Consider the following 19,684-nt stretch of genomic DNA (forward strand, 5'->3'; position numbering starts at 1 on the left):
CACTGTTTACTCCGAGACAATGGGATATCTCTCACTTACCAGTTGTAGCACCATCGATCACACACGAGGCGAGACGTAAAGAACTCCAATCGAGGCTTTATTGAGCAGACTTGTTCAGACTTGTTCCCCAGCAGCTCAGTCACAGAATGCAGCTGCGGGGAGCAAACCGGGTTCTTATACCCCGCCTATCTGGGTGGAGCCCAGTAGGCGGCAGATCCAATCGGGACCCAGCATCTGTCCTCCAATAGCTCCTCGGCATTCATGGTGTACCGTATTACCCCTAATACATACCACCACACCAGTTTAACATAATTACAAAACAATTGGGTGCAGGAGTAGGCCACTTGGCTCCTTGAGCCTGCTCTATCATTCAGTTTGATCATGGCTAGTCAAATTTAAACTCAACTTCACATTCCTGCCTACCCCCGATAACATTTCACCCCCTTGCATATCAAGAATCTGTCTACTTCTGCCTTAAAGATATTCAAAGACCCTGGGCTGGATTCTCCGATCCCCGATGCCGAAATGGCATTTAGCAACAATGCGGAGAATCCCTGATGACGCTGAAATCGGGAGCGGCGCCGATTTTGCAATGCTCCGTCCCCTGAAATGCAGTGTACCAAGTGAGTACACCGTATCGACGGCCTCCGTACGTTGGCTGAGGCCCACCCCCGCGATGCTCCGTTCCGACGGCGTGGCACACGTGTGGGCTCACCTGTCGGGAACTCAGCATGGCGGCTGCGGACTCAGTCCAGCGCCTCCACAATCGGGGCAGGGCCGATCCACAGGCAGTGGTGGACATATTCGGAGCTGGGGGCATTGTGGGGGGGGTTCCGGGGCGCGCGAGTCGGCTGAAGGTGGGGGACTATTTCACGGGCCGGATCTGCAGCCTGCGTCCGCCATGAAACACGGCGTGGCCTCTGCAGGCCGCCGCCATGCACATGCGCGGCCATGGACCCGGCAGTTCTCCAGGCCGTATCAGTAGCTGGGTGCTCTACACTGCCTGGCTGCTCGCCCCCACTGGAACAGGGAATCGATGGCTGTTTCACGACAATCCTTCCATCATAAAACGCCACCGTTTTCACGCCGACATGGGGACTTCTCCAGACCGGAGAATCCAGCCCCCTGCCTCAACACCCTTTTGGGGAAGAGAATTTCCAAGTCTCACGGCCCTCTGAGAGAAAAATGTTTGCTCATCTCAGTCTTAAATAGCTGACCCCTTATTTTTAAATAGTGGCCCCTAATTCTAGATTCTCCCACAAGAGGCACCATCTTTTTCACATCCAGTCTGTCAAGTCCCTTCAGGAACTTATTTGTTTCAATCAAGTCCCCTCTTACTCTTCCAAACTCCAGGGGATACAAGCCTAGCCTGGTAAGCCTTTCCTTATAAGACGACCCACCCATTCCAGGCATTTATCTAGTAAACCTTCACTAAATTTCTTCCAATGCATTTACATCTTTCCTTAAATAAGGAGACTAATACAGCATACAGTACTCCAAATAAAGTCTCACCAAAGTCTAACTAAAGCATAACCTCGAACCTGGGACCCTGGAGCTGTGAAGCAACAGCGCTAACCGCTGTGTTACCGTGCCTCCCTTGCGATTCATGCACGAGGGTATCCAGATCTCTGTGTATCTCAGAGCTCTGCAATCTCTCACTGTTTAAGTAATATACTTATTTATTTGCCCCCCTGAAATGGACAACCTCATATTTTCCCACGTCGAGCTCCATTTGCCAGATCTTTCCCCAATCAACCAACCTGTCTATATAATTTTGTAACATCCAGATGCCCTCTTCACAACTTACTTTCCTACCTATCTTTGTGTCACCAGGAAATTTATCAACCATACCCTTTGGTCCCTTCATCTAAATCATTTATAAAAATAAAGAGTGCGGCACAGTGATTAGCGCTGCTGCTTCACAGCGCCAGGGACCCGGGATCGACGCTGGCCTCGGTGACTGCCTGTGTGGAGTTTGCACATTCTCCCCGTGCCTGCTTGGGTTTCCTCCGGGTGTTCCAGTTTCCTCCCACAGTCCAAAGATGTGCAGGTTAGGTGGATTGAACACTAAATTGCCCCTTAGTGTTCTAAAGGTTAGGAGGGGTTACTGGGTTATGCGGATAATGTGGGGGCGGATAATCTATGAAGTGAGTATGTTTGGAATGCTGGGCTGCGGATCATCTGTTGCTCCTGATCTGCAAGATGAACTGGAATGGCCTTTGCCTGCTGAATCCATCCTCTCTCAACCAATTCAAAGCGTCTTCAAACAGACAATGCCTAAGATAGATGGGCTGACCGGTTTTCTTATTTGGAACATGATTGGGCATTGTTGAGACAGTGGACCAACAAAAGGTAGATCCCTAGAGATCCAGAGAAGCAGACAAGAGATGGGACAGAAGGAGAGAGGAACCAACAAGCACAGCCATCGGACTGTTGTAACCTAGCAGACCAAAAAGGGCCACACTGCAGTTGATTGAAAGGCATTTCCCTCTCCCTGGACTCAGGAAACCCAGCAGCTGTAGGTTGGTTGTGAGAGGATGGGTTCAGCAGGCAAAGGCCATTCCAGTTCAGCTTGCAGATCAGGAGCAACAGACGATCCACAGCCCAGCACCCCAAACATACTCACTTAATAGAATCAGGAGGCCATTCGGCCCATCGAGTCTGCACTGACCCTTGGAAAGACCACCCCACCTAGGCCCAATCCCCCGCCCCACCCCCTCAACGTCACCTAACCTAACACTAAGGGGCAATTTATCATGGCCAATCCACCTAACTTGCACATCTTTGGACTGTGGGAGGAAACCGGAGCATCCGGAGGAAACCTATGCAAACACGGGGAGAACGTGCAAACTCCACACAGACAGTCACCGAGATCGGAATCGAACCCGGGTGCCTGGAGCTGTGAGGCAGCAGTGCTAACCACTGTGCCAGCATGCCGTCCTCCTGTGATCATACCCTTGACCCACTATCACCATACCTGATACCTGTAAACCCTAACTCTCTCTCCCATTTATTCTTCTCCAACCTGAAATCTGTTCGCAAGCTGCAATCTCCTCCCATCCTCCTGCAATCTCTCCCTCCCTCAACTCTGCTCCCCAGCCGTGGCTCTCCAACAGAGGCCTCCTTTCCACCTGACAGCCAGCCTACCTTTCAGACCGGCCCAGAGCTACAGAAAAACATTCCCCTGAGGCCTTGTCGTCAATTGGAGAAGAGATTCACGTCACGCAACTTTCAAGGTTTCCAGGTTGCTACAAGCCACTATTTCCACACACACTCACACACCCCACCCCATACCCTCACTCAAAGGCTTCTCCTTAGTGTCTGTATCTGGTGAAAGGCAAAGCAAAACAATAACAATCAGAATCTCAAATCAGCCTCAGCTTTTGGTACTCACCAACATCTAACATTCACTGGACTAAAACTCTCTTGAATCATCCACGAGAAACCATAGCTGCAAGTTTTAATATAGCTCTTACCAGTGCACTGTGCTGGGCTGTTTGAACTTTGCAACTCTATCGAGGGGCAGAATGTTTGCCAACTCTTGTGTAATTCCTGACTAGCTGTTCAAAGTCATGTGCTGTGGTAACAGATTGATAAATTTAAACCGGCGGCTATTGCTACCCTGTGCAGAGAGAGGCCAGGGTTCGGTAAAAGATTTGGATTTGTGTTCTTGTCACATGTACCGAGGTACAATGAAACGTATTGCTTTGTGTACAGTCCAGATTCATCATTCCATACATTAAAAAAAACATAGGACATATATGGTTCGCTGCACTTACACCAAAGCATTTAACATTGACTGATACTGAGACAAATACGGGGCACCTTGCAAAGCTGGTCAGCCTGACTTCTATCTCATCAGCCTGAACTTTTACTAGTGCAGCACGTCTGCGTGGAATCCTCTCTAGCTTGTGAGAAGTCTCCTGGGCCACACAGGCGTTACTCAAATACTTGTAGTGGCTACCAATGAATGGACTTTGGGCTTGGAAACCCAGGCGGAAAGTGTCCAATCAGCACACTACTGACCAGCATTAGAAAATACATCTGCACGAGAATCGGATAATGTCGTGTTTCAAAAGCCCACTGGCTCTCTGTGGGCCTGATCTGTAATCCAGGCACTTCTCATGTGCTTCACTCAGCAACAGCTATCTGGATACAATGCGGTCAAAATTAGTATGAATCTCACCCATTTTGGGGGTGTTTAATGGGCATAATGTGTACCAAATTCTGGCAATGAGATCCTGCATGAAATCTGCACGACATCACCATGTTGTCCCTCAATATTTTTAGGAAACCCTTTCAGTCCCCTGAATTCAGTGCTGGATCAATTAAAATATTCAGAGTAGGGTCATTGCCTGTTCGGGACCCTTCCACAAACTGCTTAAAAAGCTGCGTGAAGCATGTGGCGTAAAAACACTAACTACTTCCCTCAGTTCTACAGTGGCCTAAACTCGGACCTTAATTATTATTGGAGGCATAACTAAAGCCAGAAAAGTTTTTTTTTTAAATTTATTCTTGGGATGTGGGCGTCGCCGGCTGGGCCAGCATTTGTTGCCCATCCCTAATTGCCCTTGAACTGAGTGGCTTGCTGGGCCATTTCAGAGTCAACCACATTACTGTGGGTCTGGAGTCATATGTAGGCCAGACCAGCTCATGGTGGCAGATTTCCTTCCCTGAAGGACATTACTGGGTTTTTATGATGATCAACAATGGTCAGCAATAGACTTTTAATTAGAGTTTTATCGAATTCAGATTTCATCATCTACCATGGTGGGATTTGAACCTGGGTCCCCAGAGCATTAGCCTAGTCCAGTGACAATACCACTACACCACTGTCTCTCCCAGAGCATCACTGCTTCAAAAGGGTACCTTTGCCCTTCCAGTCCACAGCACGGTCACAGTCACCAACCTTAAGGCTGCCCTCTTGCATCATCTGAGCTTCTCTCAATCCCACTTTGCTTCACGTCTGCTCCATGCAGCTCTTTCTTTAACTTGGAGCCTTTTTTTCTGCTCCTTTATTTAACAAGGTCAGTTTCTGATCTTTCCCCTTGTCCCCGAGCTGGAACTGCATCATGATGTTGGAGAAAAAACACCAAATTACTCTCACAAATAGGAGGGACAGTGGTTAGCACTGCTGCCTCACAGTGCCAGGCACCTGGGTTCAATTCCTTTTTATATACAAATTTAGAGTACCCAATAATTATTTTCCAATTAAGGGGCAATTTAGCGTGGCCAATCTACCTATACTGCACATCTTTTGGGTTGTGGGCCATAGGCAGCAATGCTAACCACTGTGCCACCGTGCTGCCCCTCTGGGATCATGGACATAAAAACCAAAGATGGTTGAATTGCTGGTGGGTGATACTGAGAGAAAGACAGTGGACTGGATTCTTCCGCCCCGCCCGCTGCAAGATCACCCCGGGCGAGACGCGGACAATGGAGAAGTCCCTTGACCTCGAGCGGGATTCTCCGGTCGGAAGGCAGGTGCAGCCGGAGAATCCCGCCAATGGAATCAAACCCTATTTCCAGATGAATCAAAAACACAAAGCCATCCAGAAACTAATTGCTATCTCCTGTGGAGATACGGGAAATAATGGGAAATGACTACTGTCGTGTTGGGTGTTCTGGTCTACAAACAGGTCAACTCTGTTGGTGTAACTCTATTTTGTTAACAACTCAACTGTAATAACATACTGTAAGCTTGGGTACGTGCATTACCAGCTTATCTGTGGACCCTGTCCTATCACTATCTAGGTGAGGCACTCAGCACATGGTGAATGTCTGAGAGGCAGGCTGTGAGCTCTGTGCTCTGAGCTGGCTGCTGCTAGAATGAGCTGGAACTCTGGTGTCCCCTGTCTTTATAGTGCGTGTGCTCTCACTGGTGATTGGCTGCGGTGTTATGTATGCTGGTTGGTCCTACTGCATGTCCATCAGTGTGTCAGTGTGTGTGTGATTGCACCATGATATGCTGATGTATATCATGACAACTACCATCTCAGCAAGAAGGATCCTGTGAGCCATGTCTCAGACAGCTTTGCAGAATTCACCTTCCAGGAATATACAAAGATCGGGATAAAAGCCAACTGCAAAGCTTGGTCAGGTGTGGACTAGTGCAGGGTGTGACACAGAAGCAAATGCCAGCCAGCAGCACCCTCCAAAGTTGTTTTTCTGCAAGCATATTTCTTTCTCTCTGATTGTTGAAGCTAACTAAGTCAACCAAGCCACAGCTGAAGAGAAACGGGGCAGTTTCTCAGCCAAAATGCGAAACATTGGAATCTCAAAACTGTCTACTGCTGAAGTCAGCGTTACTGGAATCATGAATTGCAATGGCCACATTTCATCATCTACTCCTCATGGATAAGTCAAGGACTGTTTTTTAAAAATATTTTTATTCAGGACATTTTCATTTTATATACAAAACACACCACTCAATTCACCACTGTACATTTCTCAAACACCCCATCCACCACATCCCCCCGTACCCCATTTTATAACTAAAAAACAAAACAGAACAAAAGAACCCCTACCCCCACTGACAATTAACAACTCTTAAAGAAGGAGATGAGCAGCCTCCATCTCGAGTAGGACCCCTCCTCCGAACTCCTAATGGCAAACTCATTTCCAAATGTAAAAATGCTGACAGGTCACACCAACCCCGTTGCCCTTGGCGGTTCTGGAGCCTGTCACCCTAATAAAATTCTCCTCTGGGCTACCAGGGACGTAAAGGCCAACAGGTCAGCCTCTCTCCCCTCCTGCACTCCTGGGTTTTCTGATACCCCACATATTGCTACCCATGGGCTCGGGCCATCTTCCTCTAAAATTTCTGACATTGTCCCCAAAAAGAACTCCCAGAATCCACCAATTTCAGACAGGACCAGAAGGTGTGTGTGTGTGTGTGTATGTGGTTCGCTGGTCCCCTGAAACACCACTCACATCTGTCCTCCACCTCCAGGAAAAACCCATTCATGCGCGTTTTAGTCATATGTGCTCGGTGCACCGCTTTAAATTGAATTAAGCTCAATCTAGCAAACAAGGAGGTTGAGTTTATCCTAGGCAAGGCCTCACATATATACTGGCTCCAGTCTGCAGGTCTGGTCGAATGGGTCAGGTTTCCCAATCATGGGCATTTTTCACTCGCCGTTTTATGATGCGGTCCACGCTTTTCAACTTTTCTGTTCGATTTGGAGGGTTTTCCCTTCCCCCTTGAATTCTGAACTACTGCAGATTTGCGATTGATCCGGTTTACACTCGTCGCCAATGTGATTGTCGTGTTGGGTGTTCCTATACACAAATAAACCAACACGGTTGTAGATGGTACAAGTCTGTTTTATTATTCTGTACAATAATAACTATTAACTTCTGGCTGTGGTTCATACTTCACCAGCTAACCTGTGGACCCAGCCCCAGCACTATCTTAGTGAGGCACTCAGCACATGGTGTATGTCTGAGTGGGACGCTGTGAGCTCTGTGCTCTGAGCTATCTCCTGGTAGAATGAGCGGGAACTGTGGTGTTCCCTGTTTTATAGAGCGTGTGCTCTCACTGGTGATTGGCTGTGATGTGTGTGTGTTGATTGGTCCATCTACTTGTACATCAGTGTGTGTGTGTGATTGCACCATGATATGTTAATGTGGATATCATGACATCCCCCCTTTTCACAAGGATATGTGCCTACATGGTAATAAATATTGGTGTGTACTGAGTATGTGTGTGCAATATTTACAACATGTACATGAGGCTAAACTATATACATAGGAAGGTGTCAGGTGCAACAGAGCAACGAGGTTGTACCACAAACAAAACAAGTGCAATCATCAGATATCGAAAGAGAACTCCTGGAACGACAAGAAAGAAACACGTTAACATTATTGCACAACAAATCAGTGAGTCCAATGTGCAAACAGGCTCATAAGTCCAGTCTATTAGGTGGGCGACAAATTCGGGTTGACCGCCTCAAGGGTGGGTCAGGATCCACCGGCTGAGGAATGGGCCTGGCCACGGGCGAGAGAGGAATAGGCAGAGTGGCAGGAAGCTCCACAAAGTCGACATCAGGGACAACAGGAGGGCGTGGCACCGGTGCATGATCACGTAGCGAGCGCGGAAGCAGCCGAAGGGCCCGTCGATTATGCTGGCGAATGGAGCCATCAGGCATGCGAACCAGGAACGAGCGGGGAGCCACGCGGCAGAGAACCTCGGTGGTTGCCGACCAGCCACCCTCCGGTAGGTGTATGTGGACGTTGTCTCCACGCGCCAGAGCCGGAAGATCAGTTGCCCGAGCGTCATGTGCCACCTTCTGCTGAGCACGCTGCTGTCGCATTCTTTGCAGTACTGGAGCATGGTCGGGTTTAGGAACATGAATGGACGGCACAGTGGGCCTGAGGGTGCGACCCATCAACAGCTGGGCTGGCGAGAGGCCCGTGGACAGTGGGGCCGAGTGATAGGCCAGCAGGGCTAAACAGAACTCAGATCTGGCATCAGCAGCCTTGCAGAGGAGCCGCTTAACGATATGGACGCCCTTTTCCGCCTTGCCATTTGACTGGGGATGCAAAGGGCTGGACGTCACGTGTGTGAAGCCGTATGAAGCGGCAAAAGAAGACCATTCTTGGCTCGCAAAACAGGGCCCGTTGTCAGACATGACGGTGAGCGGAATGCCATGGCGAGCGAAGGTTTCTTTGCATGCTCTGATGACAGCTGATGATGTCATGTCGTGCAGGTGTATGACCTCCGGATAATTGGAAAAATAGTCAATTATAATTACGTAGTCCCTGCCGAGCGCATGAAAGAGGTCCACACCCACCTTTGCCCAGGGGGACGTTACTAACTCATGGGGCTGAAGTGTCTCAGGGGGTTGCGCCGGCTGAAACCTTTGGCAGGTGGGGCAGTTGAGCACCATGTTGGCGATGTCGTCGCTGATGCCCGGCCAGTAGACAGCTTCTCGGACCCTCCGCCTGCACTTTTCAACCCCGAGATGGCCGACGTGCAATTGTTCGAGGACAAGCTGGTGCATGCTGTGTGGGATCACAATCCGGTCCAACTTTAGGAGTACACCATCAATGACGGCCAAGTCATCCCGGACATTGTAGAATTGTGGGCACTGCCCCTTGAGCCACCCTTCTGTCATGTGGCGCATCACACGTTGTAGAAGGGGGCCAGCCACAGTCTCCCGATGAGTACGGGCCAGACTTGCATCATTAGCTGGCAGATTGGCCGATGTGAAGGCTACATGTGCGTCGACCTGTCAGACGAACCCCCCCCGATTCGGGCAGTGTGCTCACTGCTCTGGACAGGGCATCCGCGATGGTGAGGTCCTTTCCCGGGGTGTAGACCAGTTGGAAGTCGCACCTCCGGAGCGTGAGCAGAATGCGCTGGAGGCGAGGGGTCATCTCATTAAGGTCCTTTTGTATGGTGCCGACCAGGGGACGATGGTCGGTTTCCACGGTGAACTGAGGGAGACCATACACATAGTCGTGGAATTTATCTATGCCAGTTAACAAACCCAGGCATTCCTTCTCAATCTGCGCATAGCGCTGTTCTGTGGGGGTCATGGCCCGCGGGGCATAGGCAACCGGGGCCCATGATGCAGTGTCGGCCCGTTGCAGGAGTACTGCCCCAATGCCGGACTGGCTGGCATCAGTCGCGATCTTTGTATCTCGAGTAGTATCGAAGAACGCCAATACCGGGGCGGTGGTGAGCTTGATCTTGAGCTCCTCCCATTCCTTCTGGTGTGCGGGCAGCCACTGGAACTCCGTAGCCTTCTTCACCAGGTGGCGAAGAGCCGTTGTGTGGGAGGCAAGGTTGGGAATGAACTTCCCCAGGAAGTTGACCGTCCCGAGAAAGCGTAGCACTGCCTTCTTGTCTGCCGGCTGCGACATGGCTGTAATAGCTGTCACTTTGTCTACATCCGGACGCACCCCTGACCGGGATATGTGGTCCCCCAGAAACTTTAGCTCAGTTTGGCCAAAAGAACACTTGTCTCGGTTGAGGCGCAGGCCGTGTGCTCGTATCCGAGCAAAGACGCGCTGGAGACGACTGATGTGCTCCTGTGGTGTGGTGGACCAGATGATGACGTCGTCAACATAGACGCACACCCCTTCGATGCCCTCCATCATCTGTTCCATGATGCAATGAAACACCTCGGATGCCGAGATAATGCCAAACGGCATCCTATTGTAGCTGTATCTGCCAAAGGGAGTGTTGAAGGTGCACAGCTTCCTGCTGGACTGATCCAGTTGAATCTGCCAAAAACCCTTTGAGGCATCAAGCTTGGTGAAAATTTTAGCCCGGGCCATTTCACTCGTGATTCCTTCCCATTTGGGTATGGGGTAGTGTTGCCTCATGATGTTATTGTTCAGGTCTTTCGGGTCGATGCAGATCCGGAGCTCGCCAAAGGGCTTTTTTACGCACACCATGGAGCTGACCCATGGCTTTGGCTCCGTGACCCGGGAAAGCACTCCTTGGTCATGCAGATCCTGCAGCTGCTGCTTGAGGCGGTCTTTGAGTGGTGCTGGGACTCTACGAGGTGCGTGAATGACCGGGGTGGCGTCCGGTTTGAGCCGTATTCTGTACGTGTAGGGCAGTGTGCCCATGCCCTCGAAAACCTCCTGGTTGTGGGCGAGGAGCGAGTGGAGCTGCGCCCTAAAGTCTGCATCCAGGAAATCGGACGTGCCTTCTGGATACAGAGTGTGTAGCCGCTGAACGAGGTGGAGGATCTTGCAGGCCTGTGTGCCTAACAGAGAGCCCTTCGAGGATCCAACTATCTCAGAAGACAGTGTGGCTGTGTATGAATTGTGTGCAACTTCAAGCTGGCAGGACCCCATGGCCGGGATGACGTTCCCGTTGTAATCAACCAGCTGACAGTGGGATGGCCGAATCGGTGGTTTAACCTTCAAGGTGTGGAAGGCTGACCATGCAATGAGATTGGCGGAGGCACCAGTGTCTAAGCGGAATGTGATTGGTGATCGGTTGACCATTAGGGTGGCACACCACTGATCACCCGGATTAATGCTGTGAACTTGCATCGGCTCGTGGGTCCTACTTGGGGACATCCGGTTCCTGTCTATTACCGCAACGCGGAAGGGTTCCCGGTCGTCGGTGTCACCGGTCTGCACGTCATCAGGGTATGACTTGGTGTATGTGGGCTGAATGGCCCGCACGTCCCTGCGAGGCTGGCGGAATTGCGGAGGGTTGGTAGGTTGAGCTGCTCGACAGCAGGCAGCGTAGTGGCCCATCCTGCCAAAGCGGAGGCATTGTCGCGTTTTAGCTGGACATTGCCGCTTTAAGTGTGCGGATCCACAGTTGCCGCACGTTGTGACATCATGGCATTCATTGCGCCACCGCGCATACGTGGTGCGGTCCTGCGTAGAGCTCGCCTGCGCATCACGTCCCTCTGCGTCGACGTCCCCTCTTTTGGCGCCTACAAGCGCGGGAGGCCTCGGAAAGCGGGTGAAATGGCCGCCCTCATCCGGGCCGCGGGCCGGGAGGAACTCGATCGACTGGACCCGCTCGGCCTCGTAGGACCCCTGCCGTGCCGATTCGGCCGCCTGGAATTGGGAGTACCGGCTGGTCGCGTTTTCGTGGAGGACGCAGATTTCGATGGCGATGGCTAGGGTGAGGCGCTTTATTTTGAGGAGCTGCTGGCGTAGGGTGTCCGAGGTGACCCCAAAAACTATCTGATGCCGAATCATGGAGTCGGAGGTGGCCTCATAGCCACAGGATTACGCGAGGATACGAAGGTGTGTCAGATAAGATTGAAAAGGCTCATCCTGACCCTGCAAGCGCTGCTGGAAGAGGTACCTCTCGAAGCTCTCATTAACTTCCACGCTGAAGTGTTCCTCAAATTTTAGAAGGACCGTCTTGTACTTCGTCTTGTGCTCGCCTTCCGCGAATGCCAGGGAGTTGTAGATGTGGATGGCGTGTTGCCCCGCCGTGGAGAGGAGGAGGGCGATCTTCCTGGTGTCTGATGCATTCTCCCTGTCTGTGGCTTCTAGGAAGAGCTGGAAGCGCTGTTTAAACAGCTTCCAGTTGACGCGAGATTTCCAGCGATTTGGAGCGGCTGCAGTGGGCTGATGGTGTCCATGGCGCAGGATGGTGGATCTCTGAAGAGGTGCAGTAGGTGTCAAAGTCGCTGGCGAGTTTCCAGACCTGGTATCATGTTGTGTTGGGTGTTCCAATACACAAACAAACCAACACGGTTGTAGATGATACAACTCTGTTTTATTATTCTGTACAGTAATAACTATTAACTTCTGGCTGTGGTTTGTACTTCACCAGCTAACCTGTGGACCCAGCCCCAGCACTATCTTAGTGAGGCACTCAGCACATGGTGTCTGTCTGAGTGGCGCGCTGTGAGCTCTGTGCTCTGAGCTATCTCCTGGTAGACTGAGCAGGAACTGTGGTGTTCCCTATTTTATAGTGCGTGTGCTCTCACTGGTGATTGGCTGTGATGTTGTGTGTGTGTTGGTTGGTCCATCTACCTGTCCATCAGTTTGTGTGTGTGTGATTGCACCATGATATGTTAATATGGATATCATGACAGTGATGGCTCAAGGCAAGACTTCCTGTATAACGTAACAAGGGTTTATTAATAACAAGTGAAGGTAAACTATACACAGGGCCAGAGTCACTTAACAGGTCTTCACTCTCTGGCTCCAGGGTGCACTGAATTCCGCATCTTCAGGGCGCACCAGAGAGCTGGTGGTTTTACTTTTGTTTTTTGGTGTCTTGTAAATGCTTTTAGCAGTTTACTGATTTTTGTGACTGTTTTTAGCATGTTGCTGATTCTTTTGTATTCTAGAGTTGTCAATAAACTTAAAATATATGTCAGCACTGCAGAGACTGGTGTTAATAGTGACAATGATTGGAGGGGCTTTCTTTGTTTCTTGTGCTTCGGTTGCCCTGCTATTTTATCTGCATTTTGGGAAGTCCTGCTTCTTAGACATATATTTGTTTTAATTGGCTGTGCGCATTTGTTTGCTGACACTCAGCATTTCAAATTGAAGGTTGAGTCTCGGTGAAGTGTATCATTGGTTGAATACAGTTTTTGTTACACCTCCCACTAAGGGACGCAGTTTTGGCGGGATCTGTTTATTTCTTTGAACTGAGCTCCTGGTCTCCCTTCTGTATTCATATATGTCGGAAGAGGAATTTATTTATTTTCCCTCTCGACCAATATCCCTACTTGTACAAGTATTTGTTCCCGTATTTAGTTAGCTATTTATATTTTATTTTCCGACACTATGAACTGTTTACACACATCACAGGGTGCACTCTCATCTCCCCGCAAAGTGAAGGGTCAGATCCAGGTAAGGAGTTGATTTCGTGCTTTTAAATTTAATAGTTTTACTCTTTAGAATAATTAAAACATGTTTTTTAACAATAAGACGAATCTCCCAGTGTTGATGTCCAGCTGTGCGGTGAGTATTTGAGAACATTTTTCCATCAGTGAGAGTGGGCAAGGACCCACAAAGCAGCTCTTGCTTAATTTTAAATGGCTTTCCCTTTGTTTTTGTTACATTATTTCTGTCAAATTAACTTATTGGTCCCACTTCCGTGTTGCGCCTCCTCAGAAGGCGCCAGCTAAATGTTCCGCCAATTAAGGATTTTACTTATTTTGTCATTTTTCAGATTATCTTCGGACCGATGTTTTCGGGGAAAAGGTAACAAATTTAACATTCTCTTCGCTCCCTTTTTTTTTGAGTGGAATATTTGATTGATGTGAAGAACTTGCCGGTAAAATCCTCATTTGGAGCTGTTTGGCGCCAATTCTCTCCGCTTAGTTCCTCTGCAAACCGCTGAGAGACATCTGAACTACATTCTGATTTCCTCTCTGCTATAAACCCGCCCTTGGGCACCTCCTCGCCACTCCTCTCTCTTCCGACTGCTGTATTTTAAGCCAGCGCTTGGAAATAATTGAAATATTTCAGATGAGCCTCAACTCAGTGTTGCTGACAGTTTGTTTAAATGCTTAGTGTGTTACTTGAATTTTGGGATGTCCTGGGACCCTGGAGCTGCGAAGCAGCTGAGCTAACAACTGTACTACCGTGCCGCCCATTGTGTGTGCCGTCCAAGTTTAGGGTCCAGGGAACTGAGGCGTTACACCAGTGGTGTAGTTACTAAAATCAGGATGCTCAAGAGGGTGGGGTTTAGAGAACTGCAGATATGTCAGAGGATTGGAGGGCTGGAGCAGATTACAGGTATAGGGGCATGACCCAGGGCTGGGATTCAGACCCGGGTCCTCAGCGCCGTAGTCCTTGTACTAACCACCGCTGCACGTGTTGCCCCTGGGCAGCTGTACTAACCACTGTGCCACCGTGCTGCCCTTTCACATGTGAGCGTATCCTTCCGGTTTGTTGAGGTTCTGGGTTTGGAAACTGCAATCGAATGAGCCTTGGCAAGTTGCGGAAGGGTATCTTGCAGATGGTGCACACTGCTGCCACTGTGCATCGGTGGTGCAGGAAGTGAATATTTAAGGTGGTGGATGGGGTAACTCACAAGTGGGTTGCTTTGTCCTGAATGGTGTGATTGTCCTTGATTGTGCCAGAGCTGCATTCATCCAGGCAAGTGGAGAGTATTCATCACACTCTTGAATTGAGCCTGGTAGAAGGTGGTCAGGCTTTGAGAAGCCAGGAGGTGAGTTACTTGCCTCAATTTCCATCTACAGCCCTACTCTCGTAGCCTCTATCTAGAAGGCTGGTCCAGTTCAGTTTTGGTTCAATGGTAACCTGAAGGATGTTGATAGTGGGTGAATCCAGTGAATGTAATGCCATTGAATATTCAGGAAAATTGGTTAGATTCTCTCTGGTTGGAGATGATCATTGTCTACCATGTGTGTGGCTCAAATGCTAATTTATACTGCACAGTCTTGATTTGCTGCATTGCTGTTGGTCAATTAATCAGAGCAACATGTGCCGTGACTCATCCGACACTGCACAGCACATTCATGGTGACTTGTTTGCCCTGTATTTGATTGGTGGACTCGCCTCTGCTGTTGAATGGTCTCAATCCTGGTGACAAATCCATGAGCTGCTTACACTGCTGTTTCTTTTTTAAATTTAGAGTACCCAATTATTTTTATTTCCAACTAAGGGGCAATTTAGCGTGGCCAATCCACCTAACCTGCACATTTTTTGGGTTGTGGGGGTGAAACCCACGCAGACACAAGGAGAATGTGCAAACTCCACACGGACAGTGACCCAGGGCCGGGATGCATACCTGGGTCCTCAGCACCGTAATCCCAGTGCTAACCACTGTGCCACTTGCCACCCTGCTTACACTGTTGTTCAGGCGGATTGTTTTTTTTCATTGTTTTTTTAAAAATATATATTTTATTAAAGTTTTTCGATCAAACAAAAATTTCCCATTTTACAACTTTGTAATAATATATACATGGATCGTTTTTTAAATAAATAATATGCTAACGGCAACTGCCAACAACAAAATAAGAAACAACAGTAATAGTAACTAAAATAGAAACTTTGTAAAATCAAATATAAATAACTAATATATAAACACACACATAAAACCCCTGAGGACCCAAATGAGCCCCCCCCCCCCCTGGGTTGCTGCTGCTGCCTTTCCTATTTTCCCTTATCGCTCTGCGAGATAGTCGAGGAACGGTTGCCACCGCCTGGTGAACCCTTGAGCCAAACCTCTTAGTGCGTACTTTATCCGCTCCAATTTTATGAACCCTGCCATGTCGTTTATCCAGGCCTCCACGCCCGGGGGTTTAGCTTCTTTCCACATAAGTAGAATCCTTCGCTGGGCTACTAGGGACGCAAAGGCCAAAACATCGGCCTCTCTTGCCTCCTGCACTCCCGGCTCATCTGCAACCCCAAATATAGCCAACCCCCAGCCTGGTTCGACCCGGACCCCCACCACCTTTGAAATCACTTTTGCCACACCCACCCAGAACCCATGCAATACCGGACATGACCAAAACATGTGGGTGTAGTTCGCCGGGCTTCCCGCGCATCTCCCACACCTATCCTCCACTCCAGAAAATCTACTCAGCCTTGCTCCCGTCATATGCGCCCTGTGTAGAACCTTGAAATGTATCAGGCTGAGCCTGGCACACGAGGACAAAGAGTTTACCCTACTTAGGGCATCTGCCCACAGCCCCTCCTCAATCTCTTCCCCCAGCTCCTCCTCCTATTTTCCCTTCACCTCCTCTACCATCGTCTCCCCCTCGTCTCTCATTTCCCTATATATATCTGACACCCTACCATCACCCACCCATGCCCCCAAAATCACTCTGTCCTGGATCTCTTGCGCCGGGATCTGCGGAAATTCCCTCACCTGTTGCCTCACAAATGCCCTCACTTGCATATAGCGAAATGCATTCCCAGGTGGCAACCCATATTTTTCTGTCAGTGCTCCCAGACTCGCTAACGTCCCGTCTAAGAACAAGTCCTTCAATTTCGCAATTCCTGCTTGCTGCCAAGATTTAAATCCCCCATCTATCCTTCCCGGGACGAACCTATGGCTGTTCCTTATCGGGGACCACACTGAGGCACCCGTCACTCCCTTATGTCGTCTCCACTGCCCCCAAATTTTCAGAGTTGCCACCACCACTGGGTTTGTGGTGTATTTTTTCGGGGAGAACGGCAACGGCGCCGTCGCCAGTGCTTTTAAGCTAGTTCCCCTACAGGATGCCATCTCCAGTCTTTTCCACGCCTCTCCTTCCCCTTCCCTCATTCTCTTACATATCATTGACACGTTGGCGGCCCAATAATAATCACTTAGACTCGGCAGTGCCAGTCCCCCTCTGTCCCTACTGCGCTGCAGGAACCCCCTCTTTACTCTTCGGGTCTTTCCAGCCCACACAAAGCTCATAATACTCTTGTCCACCTTCTTAAAAAAGGCCTTTGTAATCAGTACAGGGAGGCACTGGAACACAAAAAGAAACCTCGGAAGGACCACCATTTTAACCGCCTGCACCCTGCCAGCCAATGACAGGGGCGCCATGTCCCTCCTCCTAAAGTCCTCTTCCATCTGCTCTACCAGTCGTGCCAAGTTAAGCTTATGCAAGGTTCCCCAGTTCCTGGCCACCTGGATCCCTAAATACCGGAAATCTCTTATTACCCTCCTCAACGGTAAATCATCTATTCCCCTGCCCTGTTCCCCAGGGTGCATCACAAACAGTTCACTCTTCCCCATATTCAATTTATATCCTGAAAATTCTCCAAACTCCCTGAGTGTCTGCATTATCTCAGGCATCCCTCCACTGGGTCCGCGACATACAACAACAAATCATCCGCGTATAATGACACCCGATGCTCTTGTCCTCCTCTAAGTACCCCCCTCCACTTCCTAGAGCCCCTCAACGCTATGGCCAATGGCTCAATTGCCAACGCAAACAGTAACGGGGACGGGACATCCCTGTCTTGTACCCCTATACAGTCGGAAGTGGTCAGATCGTTGCCTATTTGTAATCCACTTGCCACCGGGGCCCTGTACAGGAGCTGAACCCATCTAATGAACCCCTCTCCAAATCCAAATCTCCTCAGTACTTCCCACAGGTAATCCCACTCCACTCTATCAAATGCTGTCTCTGCATCCATCGCCACCACTATCTCCGCCTCCCCCTCCGGTGGGGGCATCCTCATCACCCCCAACAGCCTCCGTATATTAGCATTCAATTGCCTCCCTTTAACAAACCCCGTTTGATCATCATGCACCACCCCAGGGACACAGTCCTCCATCCTCGTCGCCATCACCTTGGCCAAAAGCTTGGCATCTATATTCAAGAGGGAAATAGGCCTGTATGACCCGCACTGCAGCGGGTCTTTGTCTCTTTTCAGGATCAGCGATATCATCGCCTCCGACATCATCGGGGGTAATGCCCCCCTTTCCCTAGCCCCATTAAAGGTTCTCGTCAGAAGTGGGGCCAGCAGGTCCACGTATTTCCTATAGAACTCCACCGGGAACCCATCCGGTCCCGGGGCCTTCCCTACCTGCATGTTCCCAATTCCTTTTACCTCCTCCTCCACCTCAATCTGCGCTCCCAGTTCTGTTATCTCCTGTTCCTCAACCTTCGGGAACTCCAGCTGGTCTAGGAAACGCATCATTCCCTCTTTCCCTTCCGGGGGTTGAGCCTTATATAGCCTCTCGTAAAATACCTTAAACACCCCATTCACCCTCTCCGCTCCCCGTTCCATCTTTCCCTCCTCGTCTCTAACCCCTCCGATCTCTCTCGCCGCCCCCCTCTTCCTAAGTTGTCGGGCCAGTAGCCGGCTCGCCTTCTCTCCATATTCATACTGCACTCCCTGTGCCTTCCTCCATTGTGGCTCCGCCTTACCCGTGGTCAACAAGTCAAAGTCCGTGTGCAATCTCCGTCTTTCCCTGTATAGCCCTTCACCTGGAGCCTCCGCATATTGCCTATCCACCCTCAAAATCTCCCTCAACAATCTCTCCCTTTCTTTACCCTCTTGTTTCCCCTTATGGGCCCTTATGGAGATCAGCTCCCCTCTAACCACCGCCTTCAGCGCCTCCCAGACCACTCCCACCTGGACCTTTCCGTCATCATTGATCTCTAGGTACCTTTCAATACATCCCCTCACCCTTACACATACCCCCTCGTCCGCCAACAGTCCCATATCTAATCTCCAGAGTGGGCGCTGCTCCTTTTCCTCTCCTACTTCCAGATCTACCCAATGTGGGGCATGATCTGAAATGGCTATAGCCGAATACTCCGTCCCTGCCACCTTCGGGATCAGCGCCCTTCCCAGGACAAAGAAGTCTATCCAGGAGTACACTTTGTGGACATGGGAGAAGAAGGAAAACTCTTTACTCCTTGGCCTAGTAAATCTCCAGGGATCCACTCCTCCCATCTGCTCCATAAAGCCCTTAAGCACCTTGGCCGCTGCCGGCCTCCTCCCGGTCCTAGCTCAACCCTGGGTCCATTACCGTGTTGAAGACCCGTCCCCCCCCCCCACCCCCATTACCAACTTTCCCATCTCCAGGTCCGGGATGCGCCCCAACATACGCTTCATAAAGTTCGCGTCATCCCAGTTCGGGGCATATACATTCACCAGCACCACCGCCTCACCTTGCAATCTGCGACTCACCATCACATAGCTACCCCCCACTGTCCGCCACTATGGTCTTCGCCTCAAACAATACCTGTTTCCCCACCAGTATTGCCACCCCTCTATTTTTCGCATCCAAGCCCGAGTGGAATACCTGTCCCACCCATCCTTTTCTTAATCTGACCTGATCTGCCAGTTTCAGGTGCGTCTCCTGAAGCATGACCACGTCTGCCTTTAGCTTCTTTAGGCGTGCAAGTACCCTTGCCCTCTTAATCGGCCCATTCAACCCTCTCACGTTCCACGTGATCAACCGGGTTGGGGGGCTCTTTACCCCCCCCCCCCCTCGTCGACTAGCCATCCCCTTTTTTAGACCAGCTCCTCACCCGGTTCCCACGCACCCGCTTATCGCCCGGACGGTGCCCTCCCGTCCCGATCATCCCATCCCGTAACAGCTCCCCCTTCCCCTTAGCAGCAACCCAGATACCACCCCCCCCCCCCGCTAGATCCCTCTCTAGCTTAGTTGCACCCCCCATGTTGCTTCCGGAAGTCAGCAAACTCTGGCTGACCTCGGCTTCCCCCGTTTATCCTTAGCCTCCCATCATGTGAGACCCCCTCCTTCCTGCGCCCCCTTTTCCCGCCACAATTTCCATAGCGCGGGAAC

The 19,684-nt window shown here is 50.3% G+C and overlaps 2 protein-coding genes across 7 annotated transcripts in view; one reads left to right on the forward strand and one right to left on the reverse strand.

The window, feature by feature from the left end:
• afmid (arylformamidase) overlaps positions 1-3,536 on the reverse strand; it is a 62,540-nt gene extending 59,004 nt beyond the window's left edge. For 3 of the 6 annotated variants that reach the window (XM_072483590.1, XM_072483584.1, XM_072483591.1), the window contains exon 1: positions 3,395-3,514. The gene's annotated coding sequence lies outside the window, so the exon portion shown is untranslated. Of the gene's footprint in view, positions 1-3,394 lie in introns of all 6 variants that reach the window. The other 3 variants (XM_072483585.1, XM_072483587.1, XM_072483586.1) reach the window with 3 other exon arrangements.
• A 9,501-nt stretch (positions 3,537-13,037) lies between these two features.
• Positions 13,038-19,684, forward strand: part of tk1 (thymidine kinase 1, soluble) — a 40,425-nt gene continuing 33,778 nt past the window's right edge. Inside the window, exons 1-2 of the mRNA XM_072483593.1 lie at positions 13,038-13,299; positions 13,622-13,653. Of these exons, the coding sequence (XP_072339694.1) occupies positions 13,234-13,299; positions 13,622-13,653 (98 nt within the window). The 5' untranslated portion in view covers positions 13,038-13,233. The remainder of the gene's footprint in view (positions 13,300-13,621; positions 13,654-19,684) is intronic.

This window comes from Scyliorhinus torazame, chromosome 18, assembly GCF_047496885.1.
Source record: "Scyliorhinus torazame isolate Kashiwa2021f chromosome 18, sScyTor2.1, whole genome shotgun sequence".
In the NCBI taxonomy this organism is placed as follows: Eukaryota; Metazoa; Chordata; class Chondrichthyes; order Carcharhiniformes; family Scyliorhinidae; genus Scyliorhinus; species Scyliorhinus torazame.